At 38.2% G+C, this 16,793-nt stretch overlaps 1 protein-coding gene across 8 annotated transcripts in view; it reads right to left on the bottom strand.

The window, feature by feature from the left end:
• Nucleotides 1–26: 26 nt before the first annotated feature.
• The window catches only part of syne2a (spectrin repeat containing, nuclear envelope 2a), a 78,846-nt gene continuing 62,079 nt past the window's right edge, over nt 27–16,793 (bottom strand). For 7 of the 8 annotated variants that reach the window (XM_077510353.1, XM_077510352.1, XM_077510351.1 and 4 more), the window contains 15 exons: nt 11,935–12,097; nt 11,558–11,748; nt 10,352–10,502; nt 10,103–10,285; nt 9,884–10,021; nt 8,594–8,785; nt 8,142–8,421; nt 5,421–5,551; nt 5,228–5,342; nt 4,941–5,119; nt 4,460–4,636; nt 3,203–3,331; nt 1,511–1,702; nt 1,367–1,446; nt 27–1,290 (listed from right to left, as the gene is read on the bottom strand). In XM_077510353.1, the coding sequence (XP_077366479.1) occupies nt 1,083–1,290; nt 1,367–1,446; nt 1,511–1,702; nt 3,203–3,331; nt 4,460–4,636; nt 4,941–5,119; nt 5,228–5,342; nt 5,421–5,551; nt 8,142–8,421; nt 8,594–8,785; nt 9,884–10,021; nt 10,103–10,285; nt 10,352–10,502; nt 11,558–11,748; nt 11,935–12,097 (2,509 nt within the window). In that variant the 3' untranslated portion in view covers nt 27–1,082. The remainder of the gene's footprint in view (nt 1,291–1,366; nt 1,447–1,510; nt 1,703–3,202; nt 3,332–4,459; nt 4,637–4,940; nt 5,120–5,227; nt 5,343–5,420; nt 5,552–8,141; nt 8,422–8,593; nt 8,786–9,883; nt 10,022–10,102; nt 10,286–10,351; nt 10,503–11,557; nt 11,749–11,934; nt 12,098–16,793) is intronic. The other variant, XM_077510354.1, reaches the window with a different exon arrangement.

Genomic DNA, 16,793 nt, shown 5'->3' on the forward strand with positions numbered 1-16,793 from the left:
TTAAGTGTCCCAAAGACGTATTCATACGTTTTGTTTTGTTTTTTAATGCAAGAACATACAGAAGGCTTTGATGCAGCCTCTGAAATGCAGAGAATGGTTGAATCAATGGTAGTTATTACAAAAACCGCCAGCAGGTGGCAGCAGAGTATAAGAGATTAAACAGGGCCATGTTGCAAAAAAGCTGATTTCCCCACAGTTCTAAACAGATTTGTGAATAATGATGAAACATAGCTATATTCTAATTGCTGCAAAACGGGAACAGATAGAAATAAACTTTTTTTTTCTGATCAAAGAAAAGACTAATCTTTCTTTTGGTATGTTACATTTTTTTATAGCAATAAATCACAATATTATGTGGGCTTTGCAAAATCAGTCAAAATACAGTAAAATAGGGGTTGCTTCAGTGAAAATGGCTAGGAGTGAATGAGTTAATATAACTTAGTTATACCTTCATACTATGTCGAGCAAAAAAAAAAAAGTGGTCGGACGAATATGTGTAATATGAATTCACATAGAGGAACATATGGTGTTCCACAAGTTTCAATTCCAGGGCCTCTGCTATTTTCATTGTATCTGCTGTCCCTGGGTTCCATCTTAAGAAAACAACTGTGGTCGGCTTAAAGCAAATTTGGAAAAACAAAAAATCTATTTTATTTTTCAATAAAGAAGGGTTCGGTGAATGCGCGTAAGAAATTGGTGGGGTTCAGTACCTCCAACAAGGTTCACAACCACTGATATAGACAGCAAATAGTTGATAGAAATGCACGACCAATATCCATTAAGAGTGGTTATAAATTATTATATTATTTCTGTACATAAAAAATGTGCTAAATCTACAGTGTTTTCTAAAGAAGAAATACCATGTCTAATTAAATTAACAGACATCTGAAATCTTGACTATTTTTAAAATATAATAAAGACCTGATGACCTACTTTTAATGTAAATGATGTTACAAATGAGCCTTTTTATAATAAATACATAAACATAATATTTGTCGACTTTGGATATTTTTGTTTCTCAAACTACAACGTCATCACTATGATGCCAGTTCAAATCCAAAACGTTGGTTCGTCGTCTCACTTCAGGTGGGCGGCAGCCCGTTTGTGTACTGCAGCATGGGATGGAAAGATCGGGCGAAGTTGTTAACGGCGGTGCAGCTGGAGTCGCTCTCCGACTGCGGGATCAAATGCGGGAGGAGCAGCAGGAAGAGCAGGAGGAGGTAAAAAGGGATGGCGGCTCGTAGGACCCGGTTGAAGAAGGAGGGAGGTGGGGACGAGTCTCTCTTCGTTCTGGGCGGCAGATGCAAACAATTGTCAATTTAAAAAAATAAAAAAGCTCTCTTTTTAATATTGCGCAATGTTGTACCTTTTAGTAGGAGACTTCTTTCTTTGTGTGAGGTCCTGAGAAGATTCAATCGGGATATTTTCACCTCTGTGAGTGTCCTGCTTTTAAAAAAAAAGTATTATAAAACCTATTCTCAATCTCATAAGGATGAAAATGGGAGTTTACCAGACGTTGTTGCAGGACGCTCAGATCCCCGGTAACGTCCTTCAGGAGTAGCTTCAATTTGGTGGCCGTCACGTGGAGCTTCTCCCGGGCCTCCTCGCTGTCCTCGTCCCCGTCGTCCGGCTGGATTTGAGACCACAGACTCTGGAGCGAGGCCTGCTGGGTCTGCCTCTCCTGTAGCTCCTCCAGCAAGGCCTGAACACAAAGAGTACATTCCTAACAGACTGATTTCACAATTTTACGTCCTTGACAAAGTACAATCGTTTGGTTTCTGAAACAGTAAAAATGACCCTGGGACGTTTTCCCAGAAATGAGGAGCCACTTGCTACGTTTATTACGATTACATTCGATTCAAAGTCAGCTCAACATGCACTGAGCAGCCACAACAAACAAAAAAGTTAGGGTCCATTTCCATTCTCAAGTAGAGTTGTCAAAATTAACTCTTGTAGAGAATTGTGGGGAAACAGCTTGTTTTCAACATGGCCCTGGTTGATCTCTTGGAGCCACCTGCTGGCCGTTTTTGTAATTACTACCATTGCTTCACCCACTCTAGCATAAAAAACAAACAAACAACAAAGCGTATAAATTTCCAAGCGTATATATACATACGTCTTTGGGACACTTAAAACATTTAAAATAGAACATTTATACATTTTTGGGAGCAAATCAGTTAATTGACAACTATATTAATAATTGAGTTTGGAGCCATTTTTTCATTTAAAATTTCAGCGTATCAACAGTAATAAAAAAAAAAAAAAGACTATCTTCTGCGTTTTGTCAAAATAAGACATTTTTAAACATCTGTTTTACTTTGGAAACCACTGACCGAACCGTTAACATAGTACAACAATCCCCCTTTTGTAAAATCACTGTACGAAAACGAAGTAACCACGAATCACTGGTTAATAAACCGTAATTACGTTAAAAAATGCTTTTGTAATACACTTTAATGCAAAATTAAAATGAATCCGATTAGTCGATTAATCGATTGACTAATTGATAGATTAATCGATTTTAAAATTATTAGATAGATAGACAGACAGACAGACAGACAGATAGATCGATCGATCGATAGATAGATAGATAGATAGATAGATAGATAGATAGATATTAGAACATCCAGAATCTGAAGAAAAATTGCTTTTTGTGTAAACAAACATATCAAGCAAAACAACTATGATGCTGATGTTTTGTTTTTTCATGACACCTCTCAAATAATGAAATCAAACACTTAGGAATAGCTTTTAACTGCAAAATAATCTATTTCGTGAAATACAAGCACTGGACTGACTCTCCTCGTCATCTTCAAGATCGTTGTTGTTCTTGTTCCATTTATGACACTCAAATACTTTTCTCATGGTGCACCGCTCCCCTCAGCTGGTGGTTTGGCGCATTACCCCTCTTCAAAGTGCTTGCAATTTAAAGGGCCAGCGCATATCAACTCCTCCAAATGAAACAAAAAAATGCAATAACGGCTTAACTCGCCCTTGGCACTGAATGTTTTGATTCTTAAGGACGCCCTAAGTCGTTCTTGGCATTTCATGAGATAAACGCTGACTTTTTGAAATTATACAAACATTATATTGAATGATCTGTATTGTCGCATATCTTCTACCAGCCAGTTTGCTGTGAGACCCAGGAACAACTTGACTGTCGAATACACGTACATTTCCAGCAAGTAACAGATGTGCTTACAGTGAGGGAGCGATGCCGCCGTTTAACAATCTGAACAGGTGTCTTGGGATCGGCGACGTCCACCGCGTAGAGTCTCTTCTCGGCGCGTGGCAGCCACAGCAGCAGGGAATGGAGGCTCTGGTGAAACTCCTGCATGATGGATGCTTTTCGGTTAGTGCCTCCAAGGAGGGCGCGTTCTAGGACACATCTGTTGCTTTCTTTTTCCGTCCGTTGTGTAACATCCTGGATCCATTTAAATAACTAATAAAGAGTATCGTGTTATAAGTGGTATTGTAAATATAGTTTTTGTTGGAAACGTTTCACACACAACCAAATCGTTGAAAAGACCAACGATAAATGAGTTGTCTGTGATTGATCTACGGTTAAAATAATGTTACTAATTTTTATGACAGTGGAACCAAATCAATGTTTAACCGTCTCGCAATAAATACAAAACAAATTGATGTATTGCTAGTTCTAAAGTCAGAAGTCAAAGATGACTCTTTTTGTTGAGTTAATTCTGGAGGACAGAATCCAAAACTAATATCAGTTTTTCTCTCGTGTCAAACTTTTGAGCTATAGGATCCCTGTTTTCTTAAAAATAAATAAATAAATAAATAAGACTGTGTCAATAAGACTCAAAGATGGAATCGTTACTAGCTTTAAAAAAATACACCCACCCCCCCCCCCCCCCCTCCCAGCATAAAACAAAATATTAATTAGCTCTTCTTACTACAGTCTTTCTACAGTGGAAATTTGCTTATCTGGAGGGTAAGCTATGGAGAACAATACCAAAAAAACCCAGCATAAAACAAATTATTTCTATATAGCTGTAGATGAGGCCAATCGTAATCAGCTCTTCTTACTACAGTCTTTCTACAGTGGAAATTTGCTTATCTGGAGGGTAAGCTATGGAGAACAAACTTGACGTGCTAGAAAAAAAAATGGACTGCAAATTTGAAACCAGCATGACAATTTTAGTTTTAATAAGCATAAAAATCTAACTCATCAGAATTTTTTAAAAATTAATAGTTTGTACAATTATTATTCAAGTTACTGTAAAAAGGGTCAAATTTCAACATTGTTATTTAAATTACATTAATTTATTAAATTTTGATACATATTGTAGCAAGGATCATAGAAAATGGCACATGATTTATTTACTTTTACGGACCACATAAAATGATGTGGGTGGGCCAGATCTGGCCCCCAGGCCTCAGGTTTGATACTTATGATGTACTCATTGAAAAATCATTTACCGGTACACTTTTTCCTAACCTGGCAGCGCATCAGAGTCCTTTTCAAATTGTTCTCCCATTGGTGAAGAAGTGTGGACGCTCGGCTCCAGGCTTGGTTCAGATCAACCAGCCTCTCCTGCTGCTCCGGGACTTGCAGAGCGTGCAGGTTGACGGACAGCACGATCGGCTTGTAGTGTGAAAACATCTTCTGTATCTCCTTAAAAAAAAAAAAAAAAAAAAAAAAAAAAAAAAAAAAAAAAAAAAAAAAAAGTACAAAAATATTGTTTGGATAGCAGTTGTAAAATACAAAGTACAAACGACAAACCACAACATTTGGTGCCCATGTGGATACACTAATGTAATCATATTTGCAGCACATGATTATTACCAGGGCAGAAATGTCGCAATTTCTCGCAATTTAAAGCACAAATTAACGAATGCAAAGAAACAAAACACTTGCGTAGTTTTACTTTTCACGATTCGATTGCTCGTCATGATTTGATTGGAGCCTCGCTGTTTACCTTCATCTCCTTCGCTCTGGTTGCCATATCAACGATTCCGTCGCACGGACGCGGCTGCTGGAGGCGGTCAAGTTGCGGATGAACGTTGTCCAGCCAGGAAATTACATCATCGAGGTCAGATGTGACATTGTGCTCGTTCCTGGACTGAGCCTGGAGAATCTCCCAGCGTTCAATCACCCCTGGGACAGCAGACGCATCAAGCTCTCATGCAAACAAATTCTCCAACTGACGCATAAAAAAAAAAAAAAAAAAAGAACATTTTGTTTTGTTTTGCAGCAACTGCTCACTAGACTGCTTGTCTGAGGCCTCCAAGTTGTTCAAACCAATTTCTGGCTGCTTGTCATCATCCACAATCAAAGAAGCTCGTTTAACGTCTTCAACGTCGCCGCACGTTTGATGCGACTGGAAGCAAAATAACACTCAATTAGCATACAGTTGCAGTGGGGTATAGTTGGGGGAAAAAATATTTGTGATACGTACATAGACCTGCTTTGCAGGGGTGCTGCTGAGAGTGGGCGGAGCCTCAATGTTGCCTACGCCTGCGTCCGTTTCTTCATCTCTTATCGATCGCCATATTGGAGACTCATAGGCAGCCGTCGAACTGCCTGATACTGAAACACAATCACAGAAAGTAATAAACTTGAAATACAGCTACCATTCAGCTAAAATGTCTTCTTCCAAAAAATATGTTTATAGCGTACCTGTCAAACCTTTGTGGGCTTGTAAAAATATCCCATGATTAATAGAGTACCGGTCAGCAGCAGGGTCTCTTATGACTCATTCAGTGAAGGTGATTCAAGCTAAAAATAAGCCTTTTTAATACTCAAGCCTCGCTGTGTAAAACTCTCTCAGCGGATTATTTTTTTTTACCTGTATTACAAATTATACCATTAAAGAGACACTGTGTATAAATTAGTGCCATCTCGTGGTGAACTAATAGAATGCAACAATTTTGAAGCACGCGCACTACGTTGCCGAAAGAGAGAACACACAAGCTGGCTAGCGCCAATTACAATTTGCGGCGAGTGAACAAACAGCCCAGCAAGCAGGAGCTAGCAGGAGCAGTGAGCAAGTGTGGCTAGCAAGAACGTGCTGGAACGGCTAACAATTGGCTAGCAAGAACTCACTGTCGCGCCGAATAAGAGTTCCTAGTAAATACTAGTTAGAGTGGCGAACAAGAGTGGCTTGCAAAAGCTAGCTGGAGGGGCTAACAAAAGTGGCTAGCAAGAACTGCTCGTTTTGAGAACAGGTTGGTTTGAGAGGGACAATATATATATATATATATATATATATATATATATATATATATATATATATATATATATATATATATATATATACACACACACACACATACATACACATATATATATATATATATATATATATATATATATATATATATATATATATATATATATATATATTAGGGGTGTTAAAAAAATCGATTCGCCAATATATCGCGATATATATACACACACACACACACACACACACACACACACACACACACACACACATACATATATATATATATATATATATAACTAAAATAAAAAATATGTTTGCATATTATTTAAATTAATAATGAGGTTTTAAAATGAATTAAACTGCATTTTGTTTCTAAAATTTTGGCAAAATGGCAAAAAAAAAAACAACCTAAAATACTACTAATACTATCCATCCATCCATCCATTTTCTTGACCGCTTATTCCTCACAAGGGTAGCGGGGGTTGCTGGCGCCTATCTCAGCTGGCTCTGGGCAGTAGGCGGGGGACACCCTGGACTGGTTGCCAGCCAATCGCAGGGCACACAGAGACAAACAACCATCCATACGCACAAGCACACCTAGGGACAATTCGGAGCGCCCAATTAACCTGCCATGCATGTCTTTGGAATGTGGGAGGAGACCGGAGTACCCGGAGAAGACCCACGCGGGCACGGGGAGAACATGCAAACTCCACCCAGGAAGGCCGGAGCCTTGACTCGAACCAGAGTCCTCAGAACTGGGAGGCGGACGTGCTAACCACTCGACCACCGTGCCGCTTCTACTAATACTAAAATAGTAAAAATACTAAAAAATATTTTGCATATTATTGAATTTAATAATGGTATTTTAAAATCAATGAATTAAACTGCTATTTTGAGAGGGTTTTCTAATATTTTGGCCTTGTTTGAGAGGGTCAAAATATAAAAACAAAAATACTGAAGTACTCCTAATACTAAAATATTAAAAATACGAAAAAAATATTTTTGCATATTATTGAAATTAATAATGGGGTTTTAAAATGAATTAAACTGCTATTTTGAGAGGGTTTTCTAATATTTTTGGCTTTGAGAGGGACAAAATATTAAAAAAATACTAAAATACTACTAAAACTAAAATATTAAAAATAACTAAAAAAAAAAAATACTGATATACGAAAAGTAAAGTTCAATCTGACACCTCTGTCAAACCAACCCTATTTGCATTTTTATTAAGAGCTCTTGTCGGGCTGTATTGTGTGGTTGTGTAACAAACGCGTCCTGTGAAGCTGCAGCTGGAAACATTAAAATGAGTGTAAAACCGACAAATGACTTCAGAGGCATTTATAAAACTAAAGTGGACACATTAGATTGCGGTGAATACAACAGAAGGGGACAGTAAATGTCATTATGTTCGTTAACAGAGAGAGACAGGAAAATGAATTAATTTTGGAGATTTTCTTGTGGAGAAAAGTAGCTTGTAGTGAACGGAACCGAAAGCAGTTGACGCAGTCGGTGCAACTTTTTCAATCAAGAATGTGTCAAAACTGAAGAAAAACGAGAGTCAAAATTTTGCTTGGCTTTGAACGCTTTTCCAAAAAGAAGCCACATGAAGCGAAAGGGACGGCAGGCGCATATGAGGCAGAAAATGTTGAAAGATTTTTGATGGGAAAAAAATAATGGACCCACAAACGGTCAACATCTTTAAGGGAAGCGGCCTGCAGCAGATGCGCACAATCCTCAATCCTAATCTAATTCTGTTTTTTTTTTGCATCCAATCAAATATCACTATGGAAACTTGAAAATTTATAAATGAAGCAAATGATCTTATCAAATAGAGAAAAGAGAAAATATGCACTGCTTTATCTCCCTTTAGGAGCACTTAACTCAAATAACAGAAAGAAGGTCAACAAGTATATTTGTGGATTTTATGGTAATATTAAGTAGGATTTCTACCTGACAACGCACTGAAGTAAATTCCCTCTTCGTCGTCACCCTCGTCATCCTCATGAGATGAAGACCCGCCCACATCGCCGGTGTGGTCCCACTCTAGCGGCAGCGAGTCCACGCTCACGGGCGTCTCCCGCCCTGAATGCTCCAATGGAAAAGCCAGCAGGTGTGAGGGCGTGGTCGGGAGGCCGTCCTGACTCCGTCCCAGCCAGGGCCGGCCTATCAGCTCCAAGCTAGACTCCAGGGAAAATGTGGTGCCGGAGCATTCTGGTTCTTCGGTGATCAGCTAAGGCCAAACAAAAAAATAAAAATAAAAAAAAGTACATTAGTCAAAACACGAACTAATATATACCATTTTATGAATTATAAAATTTATGGATGGGCAAGTGCCGATACTGGATATTGTTTAAAAAAAAAAAAGAAAAAAAAAAAGATATAATCGATGAAATGGAGCTGACCGGGGGCTGGCTGAGGCGTTGATGGAATCGAACCAGTTGGCTGAAAACCCACTGACAGTAGGAGTGAAGCTCTTCTAGTTCTTCCTCTATCAGGGCAGCATCCTGGGGTGAACTCTTCTGGATGAGACTTTCTCCAAACACGATCAGCCCGTCAATGCGCTCCGTGTTGACGATGATCTCCTTCTGGAAACTCTGCACGAAGAAAGATGGAAACTTTCACGTTTCAAGCAGGTACCAAGCCACGGCATATATTTTGAACTCATTTAGTTAGCTGTACTAATACATTCCAATTTCATATTTTTTAACTCATTAGAACCCCAAAACGTGTAACTACGTTTTATAATGCTTTGTCTTTCACTCACAGCAACGTATTTATACGTTTTTTATGCAAGAGCATACAGAAGGCTTTGATGCAGCTTCTGACATGAAGAGGTGGCTTAAAGCAATGGTAGTTATTACAAAAAACGGCCAGCAGGTGGCAGAGTATGAGAGATCAGCCAGGGATATGTTGCAACAAGCTCTTTTTGACAGTGTTTTCACCAGAAATGTGAATAATGATGAAACTCAGCTATATTCTAATGCTAATTGCTGCGAAACGGAAACAGATACAAATATACTTTTTTTTTCCTGATGAAACAAGAAACTGTAATCTCTATTTTGGTAGGTTCCATGTTTTTATAGCAATACAGGGTGTTCCAAAATGGTTGACCCCATTCTAAATGCGCATATCTTGGAAACTACTTGATGGATCTTAATGAAACTACATACACTTTATGTTGAAGGTCAAAAGTTTTATTGGTTAAATTTACAAAGAAAAGTATAAATATTTGTTGGTTCTATAGCAGATTTTCATAAATGTTCAACACCAAGTGGCAGGTTATATTTTGGAATTACAGCCCAAGTGCTTTTTAGGACATTCAGAACTTCCTTTCCTGCGTAAGCTCGATGTTACACACAAAAACTTGAAACGTTTCTACACAAGCTCTGAAAATTTGAGGTCATTCCAATGAAAATTGTCAAAATTATTGGCCTACGAAATGGGGTCAAACATTTTGGAACACAATATTCTGTGGGCCTTGCAAAATCAGTCAAAATCCAGTAAAATAGCCAGGAGCTAGTTAATGGTTCTCAAACCATTGTCTGTATTTTCTAGCATTTTACTATCTCCTCAACTAAAGATGTAATCAACAGAAAAATAATAATTAAATAACGCCCAAAAGAAACTGGCCCACCGGGCATCAGCACTGTACGCCAGATGGCCAGGATCAGTTCTGTTCTGTTTTCACTCACACTAAGCTGCTGTATCTTGTGATGAACGTCGCTCTCAGAAAAGTGCTCGACGTCGGTAAGCTGCAGGTCCAGTTCTGTCAACCACACCAACATGCTCTCCCGAGTGCCTTCAAATTCTTCCCTCTGACTGGTAAAATGCTGCAAGAAGAAGAGTAGATCAGATCCGTTCCTATTCAACTTTGGTGTTTGGAGTTGACAAAATGAGAGCCGACGAAGTACCTTGAGCCTGCGGAGGATCGCGGCCACTCTTCGGTGCAAAACGTCCCAGCGCCGGTTTCCCTCGTGGACCATAGCTTTGAGCTGGCTGGCGCGGTCCGTCCGGTTCTCCCGGGCCAGGCGGAGGTACTGCTTGTTGACGAGTTCTAAGTGGGTCAGCCGCTCATGTACCTGCCTTTGGAAATTCTGAAAGGGACACGGGGAATAATCGTTTCGATTGAGTACCAATCACGTCAGTCGCTCTCAACTTGCCTCAAACTTCTTCAACTCCTCCTTGGCGACTGCGTAAAGAACATCGCCCGAGTTGGGGTTGGCAGCGGAGCTCTCGGCCATCTTGAGCCAGTCCTCAAACTGGGAATAGTCCTCAAGGAACTTGCACCACAGTCGCCATGTTTCCTCAATTCTACAAAGGGGGCATGAGACAGAAGTCGTGGGGGGCATTTTGTGAATCTCATGTATAACTCCAACTTTCCAGACGGCGTTCCAATTATTCAGTTTCTTTAGAAATAAAATATAGTGGCAGTAACAAAATAAGTTAGTGAGAGACTGATATGTTTGTTTGTTTTAAGTAGTCAAGGAGACCGATAACTGATATTTCAAGCCAATATTAATTTGAAATAAAAGAGAAAATTTTAAAATTTACTTTTTCCTTTAATTTTAAACATATAAATAATTGACAGCTTTGTTTAAAAATTCTAACAAAAAAATGCATCAAGCTTCCAGGGTCATCAGCATGTTAAGCTAAATGAAAAACTAAGCAAGTAAGTCGTTTGCTACTGTAAATAGTTTTTCAAAATTTCAACATAATTTCTTCACTTTATTTAATTTTTTATTTATTTTAAAAAATAAAAAGTGTAGTGAGTTCCCAGAGTCAGCATCACTTTTTATTTTTATTTTTTATTTTTTTTATAAAACGGAAATTTAAATAAATCCATAAATGAAAAGTTCCCTTTATCCGATTGAGCGACAAATGCACGCGAATGTAGCTAATTTGGAGTTTTTATCAGGATTCATAAAAGGTTTGAAAAGATCTTCGCAGACTTACAAATCTTGATGAAAAGCCTACATTTTGCTATGTTCGCAAGCATTCATCAATCAGATTCATAAGAAGGCCAATGCCGTTATTTGTCAACATGCCAAATATTGGCACCGGTAAAAGATAAAATAAGTGGTAAAATTTAGTGATATTAACGCTTATTCCAAGGTATCAGTATTCGCGATGGCAGTCGATACCATAAAAAACTAAAAATTAGAAGAAAGAAAAGTACCAATAATTTCATGCAATATTAAGGAAAACGCCATATTGGACAATCTTTAAAATTATCTGTCATTGTTTTTTATTTTCGGAAATCTGTATCAAAAGTACTAGTAGTATCTGGACTTGGTATCGATGACTACTCAAGTGTATTCATACTGGTATCGGTCTGAAAACAAGTATCGAACATCCGCGGTTCCTACCTGAGTCGCCTGTCTAGCGCCATGGCGCAGATGGTCCTCCAGCGCTGGTCCAGGCTCTGACTGGTTTCCTGCAAGGAGTCACATTCCACCTCAGCGCCGCCAGCGGCATCTTCGTCCCTCAGCAAAAGGTCGCAAAGGTTGAGGACAGACGCGACGCTTTCCGTATGCTGCTCGATGTCCCGTTGCAGATCCTGAACAAACACATGGGCGGCAGACATTGCTTAAACCTGGACAGCTGCACGATGAGCCGAACCCCTCCCAAGATTAAACAATGGAGTCATCGTAATTAATTATTCATCAAAATGATATGAAAAGAATAAGACGGGAGTGTCAATGAAGCAGAAATGACCAATTACGTGGTTTCCTATGTGGGTTACCTGTTGCTCGGCTAGCCTTCTCTGTATCTCCTGGTGATGACACACACTGTAGGTAATGGGCCTGGACAGTTCAGCCTCCACACGCGAAAGCCACGATCGAAGGTTGCTCATGTTTTTGTCCAGTTGCTGCACTCGCAACAAAGTCTCCTTCAACTTTGTCACTCTAACACACACAAACGCACGCGTGCACACATCAAACTTCAAGTTTGACCACTTCTTTGCCATGCTGAAAATATTTTTTTTAAGTAAAATAATGTACTGAATAATATAAATATACTATCTATCTATCGATCTATCTATCTATCTATCTATCTATCTAATATATATTTATATATTAGGAGTGTGATGATATATAATATCGGGATAAATCGTTAGACTTTGTCTCCCGATAGATTATCAATACGTCTACAAATGTATCACGATATATGTAGTTAAAATACAGCCATTATAACAGCTACATTGTTCATGACTTATTGAACAATTACTTGGCGGGTCACTAGGGGGAGCGCCTCAGAAGAGTGGCAGGGAAATGGACGGTCTTCAGGACGGTCTTCAGGCGAAGAAAACTCATCAGCTTAATTTTTTATTATTACTATTATTATTATTATTATTATTATTATTATTTTAGTTATATTTTTATATATATTGTATATATTTATATATTATATTATGTATTTATATTATATTTATTTATATTATTTTTTATTATAATATTATGAATTATTATTTTGTTATTTTTATTATTATTTATATATTTTATTAAATATTTATTATTATCATTATTATTATTATTATTATTTTATGATTAGGTTTATCGTAGATTATCGTGGATTTATTACCCGAGCAATATATCGATAATCGCAGTTTCGTCATATCGTGAGCCTTATATCGCATAACGTATTGTATTGTGAGGTAGCCAGAGATTTACACCCCTAATATTTATATATATATATATATATATCCATCCATACATTTTCTTGACCGCTTATTCCTCATAAGGGTCGCGGGGGCTGCTGGCGGCTCTGGGCAGTAGGCGGGGGACACCCTGGACTGGTTGCCAACCAATCGCAGGGCACACAGAGACGAACAACCATCCACACTAACACGCACACCTAGGGACAATTCGGAGCACCCAATTAACCTGCCATGCATGTCTTTGGAATGTGGGAGGAGACCGGAGTACCCGGAGAAGACCCACGCGGGCACGGGGAGAACATGCAAACTCCACCCAGGAAGGTCCGAGCCTGGACTCGAACCAGAGTCCTCAGAACTGGGAGGCGGACGTGCTAACCACTCGACTACCGTGCCGCCTTATATATATATATATATATATTTATATATATATATATATATATATATATATATATATATATATATATATATATATATATATATATATATATATATATATATATATATATATATATATATATATATACATACATAAAATATACTGAAGAGATTTTTTTCTTAAGTCTGAGCCGCAGAGGCGGGAAAAAAACGGCAGCGGAGGTACAGCAGCAAATTAAATATTTTATTTTATTGTATTTAATCAAATAATTACACAATTTCCAGCTATATTAAAAGGCAAAATGTAATAATTCCGATGTTACTGTGAGAAATGAAGACAGGAAAATCCACTCAACAGGCTCCAGGAAAAGATTTTTATTAACAAGAGCTCGAGACCATAATACAAAGACGGCAGATGTTTATCTTCTGACTTGGAATTTTAATGAGATTTTGAATTGTTGTTGCAATGAGATTATTTTTAATAGAAGTATTTTAATTGACTATTTTTGCTTTTAAACATTGCTCACACAAGCGGGGGGGGGGGGGGGAGTTGCTCAAATGTCTCATGTTTGATGAGATTTATTTTCCCACCCAAAGCAAGGGACCAAAGCCAAACAGATAAAACATTCAAAGCAAAGAGAAAAATGTTCTTCTCAGGTGTCTTCCATTACACCACCCGCCGTCTCCATGGTAACAGCAACCCCCCTAACTGGCGTCATAGTAACACTCGGGACAATAGAAGCTCTCCACAGAGACTTAAAAAAAAAAAAGCCTGAAGTGTGTCCCATTCAGGAGTTTTGAGTTAATCCCCCCCATTGGATCCTTTCTCTCTAGTTAAAGACCATCAAGGCCGGTCAGCGTGGAGATGGAGATGCCCTCAGCTCGAATAATGAGAACTAAAAACAGCTCCGAGTGTAAATAAGAGGTTAGAGAATGGTTGTGCGTGTCGTAACAGATGCAAGCACGAAACTGTAAATGCGACCTGAATGAACATCCAGACCTCAAGTGTGACGCAATCCAAGTCGCTGCTTCAAGTTGACATTTCAGGTTTCATGGCGGTGAAATAAAGATAGTGTAATAGGTGTAAATCCCCCTCTGCAGCACCATCACAGTCAACGAAATTGCCCTTTTGCTCTTATTCGCCCGATCTAACCTTTGACAGCTCTACAAAAGCCAGAAGCTTAATGCGGAGGCCCAACAAAGACACAAAACCCGGTCAGGGGTCCATTCGGAGAAGGACAAGAGCAGGATGGGTGAGGATTATTTGCTTGCTGGACAAAGATGGGCTTCAATTTACAACTACTTGTAGAAAACACGACATAAATATTACAATATACTCAACGAAAATATAAATGCAATACTATGAGAAATATCTAATATCTTATAGTGAGCACTTCTCCTTTGCCGAGATAATCCATCCCGCCTCACAGGTGTACCGTATCAAGATGCTGATGAGACACCATGATCAGTGCACAGGTGTGCCTTAGACTGCCCACAATAAAAGGCCACTCCGAAAGGTGCAATTTTGTTTTATTGGTATGGATTGGATTATCTCGGCAAAGGAGAAGTGCTCACTATCACAGCTTTAGTCTGGTTTGTGAACCAAAACAAAGTGTTCGGTTTATATTTTTGTGGAGTATATAAAAAATAATAATAATTAAGCATGAGTCTAGTGCAAAGCTCAGTCCAACTGGAAGGGGACGCAGCCAACTCCCAGCCAATCGAAGCAGCTCCCCTTTATTAATCCATTTAAATTCAGTACAGGAAATCAGCATGTGTTGTTTACAATTTTCAATTATTAAAAAAAAGATTAAATCTTGACACTACATTTAATATGTATCAATCTCATTGCCGCCACTATTTAGACAGTGGATCCTATTAGATGAGTCATTGCTTATAAAGTCGTTGCTCTGCTTCTTGTAACAAAAAGGCAGCAGTTGGCTCTCTAACACAAACAAATGGACATCTAGCGTCTTAAAAAGGCATTAGTAGAATTTATGGTTAGTTGTCCTCTGTCTACTTGCCATTGCTGATATGTTGACTATAAAGACCTCATGGGACAATTCCAGGGAATGCTTTGAATACTTTCTGTTCATTTGTGAGCAAATTCCAAACAATGCATCAATTGTTGCCGTCCATATTTTTGCCAAGGGAGTCTGTCCCCCCCTTAGAATGCTCATTTTGAATCGTGCTTTCAGGATTACTGATATAATTGATGCTGACAGACCACTCCCCTTCTCCTATCCCACCCTCCCCTGACAGAGCAGAGATGGAGGCGGGGTAGTCGGAGTGGACATATGGCCCTGTCTGAGATTCGGGCAAAGTTTTTTTTTTTTTTTTTTCCTTGTTGTTAGTGTGGATGGGCTGAGTGTGGCGAGCTATCAGGGGATTTAAGCAGCTGCTCCTGCACAACATTATCTTGCGGGGGTCTGCTTTATAATTAGGGGGGGTGGGCTTAACCTGCTTTGTGAACATTAGAAGTCATGTTTTCCTAACAGCTGCAGAGCTGAGGCAGCAACAGCAGGTGGATAGACTCACATTAGACATACCGTAGCCTTGTTGAACTACATAAAAGTATTTTATTTTATTTTTTTTTAGGTTAAAATGTCTTCCTGAGCTGCATTGTGACTAAAGGTTGAATCTTAACCAGTTATTGCACATTTGTGGCTGTAAATAGTAAATCCATAATGCTAAACTAGTGATACGTCAACAGGGTTATTATAGTTTGGGGATTTTTATTTTAGTTAAGTTTTTATTTCATTTTGAGTTTTGTTTTTTAAATTTTGTTAGTTTCAATAAGGTTTTCAGGGTGGTTTTCTTAGTTTTTTAGCTTAGTTTTATTTTATTTATTTTTTTAAAATGTGTCACTCGCTATAACGCGGTTCACTTTTCGCTGTATCGCTGTATGTATTTATTTTAGTGCCATTTTGCATTCATTTTTTTTTTTTTTTTTTTACAGTTATGTACCCATTTTACAAAATTGATGAAGGTTTGAATATTGTTTAAACAAGAGAGAAATGTGAGAAAATGTAAATGCCTCGATGAGAAAAATATATAAACTGTGTGGTGAGGGATTTTTGAGCCTTAAAACATTTACAATAAATGTAAAACATAAAGTAAAATAAAACTACTTTGCGAATTTCATTTATTGCGGGTATTTTTTGGAACCTAACCCCAGCGGAGAACGAGGGAACATTGTATTACTTGTGCGCAATATTTAAAAAAGTACCGTGGTAAAAATAAATCACATTTAAAATCATCCCCAAAGGCTCATGCATGAAATTAATTATCAAAGACTAAAACGAAGGACATTTAGTTAGTTTTGTAAACGTAAAATGTAGTTTCAGTTAGTCTTCGTTTTTATTTCTTCAACGAAAAAGTTTTTTTTAACTCTTTGACCGCCAAAAACGTTTAATAACGATTAGTAAAATCATAACATATGCCGCCATAAACGTTAAATGACGTCAACTAAGTTTTTTTTTATTTTATTTTATTTTTTCTTAGTGCAACGTCTAAGTGCAGAGCTGCCTGGTCAATGGGTTGTGGAATCAAAAACACAAACTATGACC

This window comes from Festucalex cinctus, chromosome 21 (assembly GCF_051991245.1).
Source record: "Festucalex cinctus isolate MCC-2025b chromosome 21, RoL_Fcin_1.0, whole genome shotgun sequence".
Taxonomy (NCBI): Eukaryota; Metazoa; Chordata; class Actinopteri; order Syngnathiformes; family Syngnathidae; genus Festucalex; species Festucalex cinctus.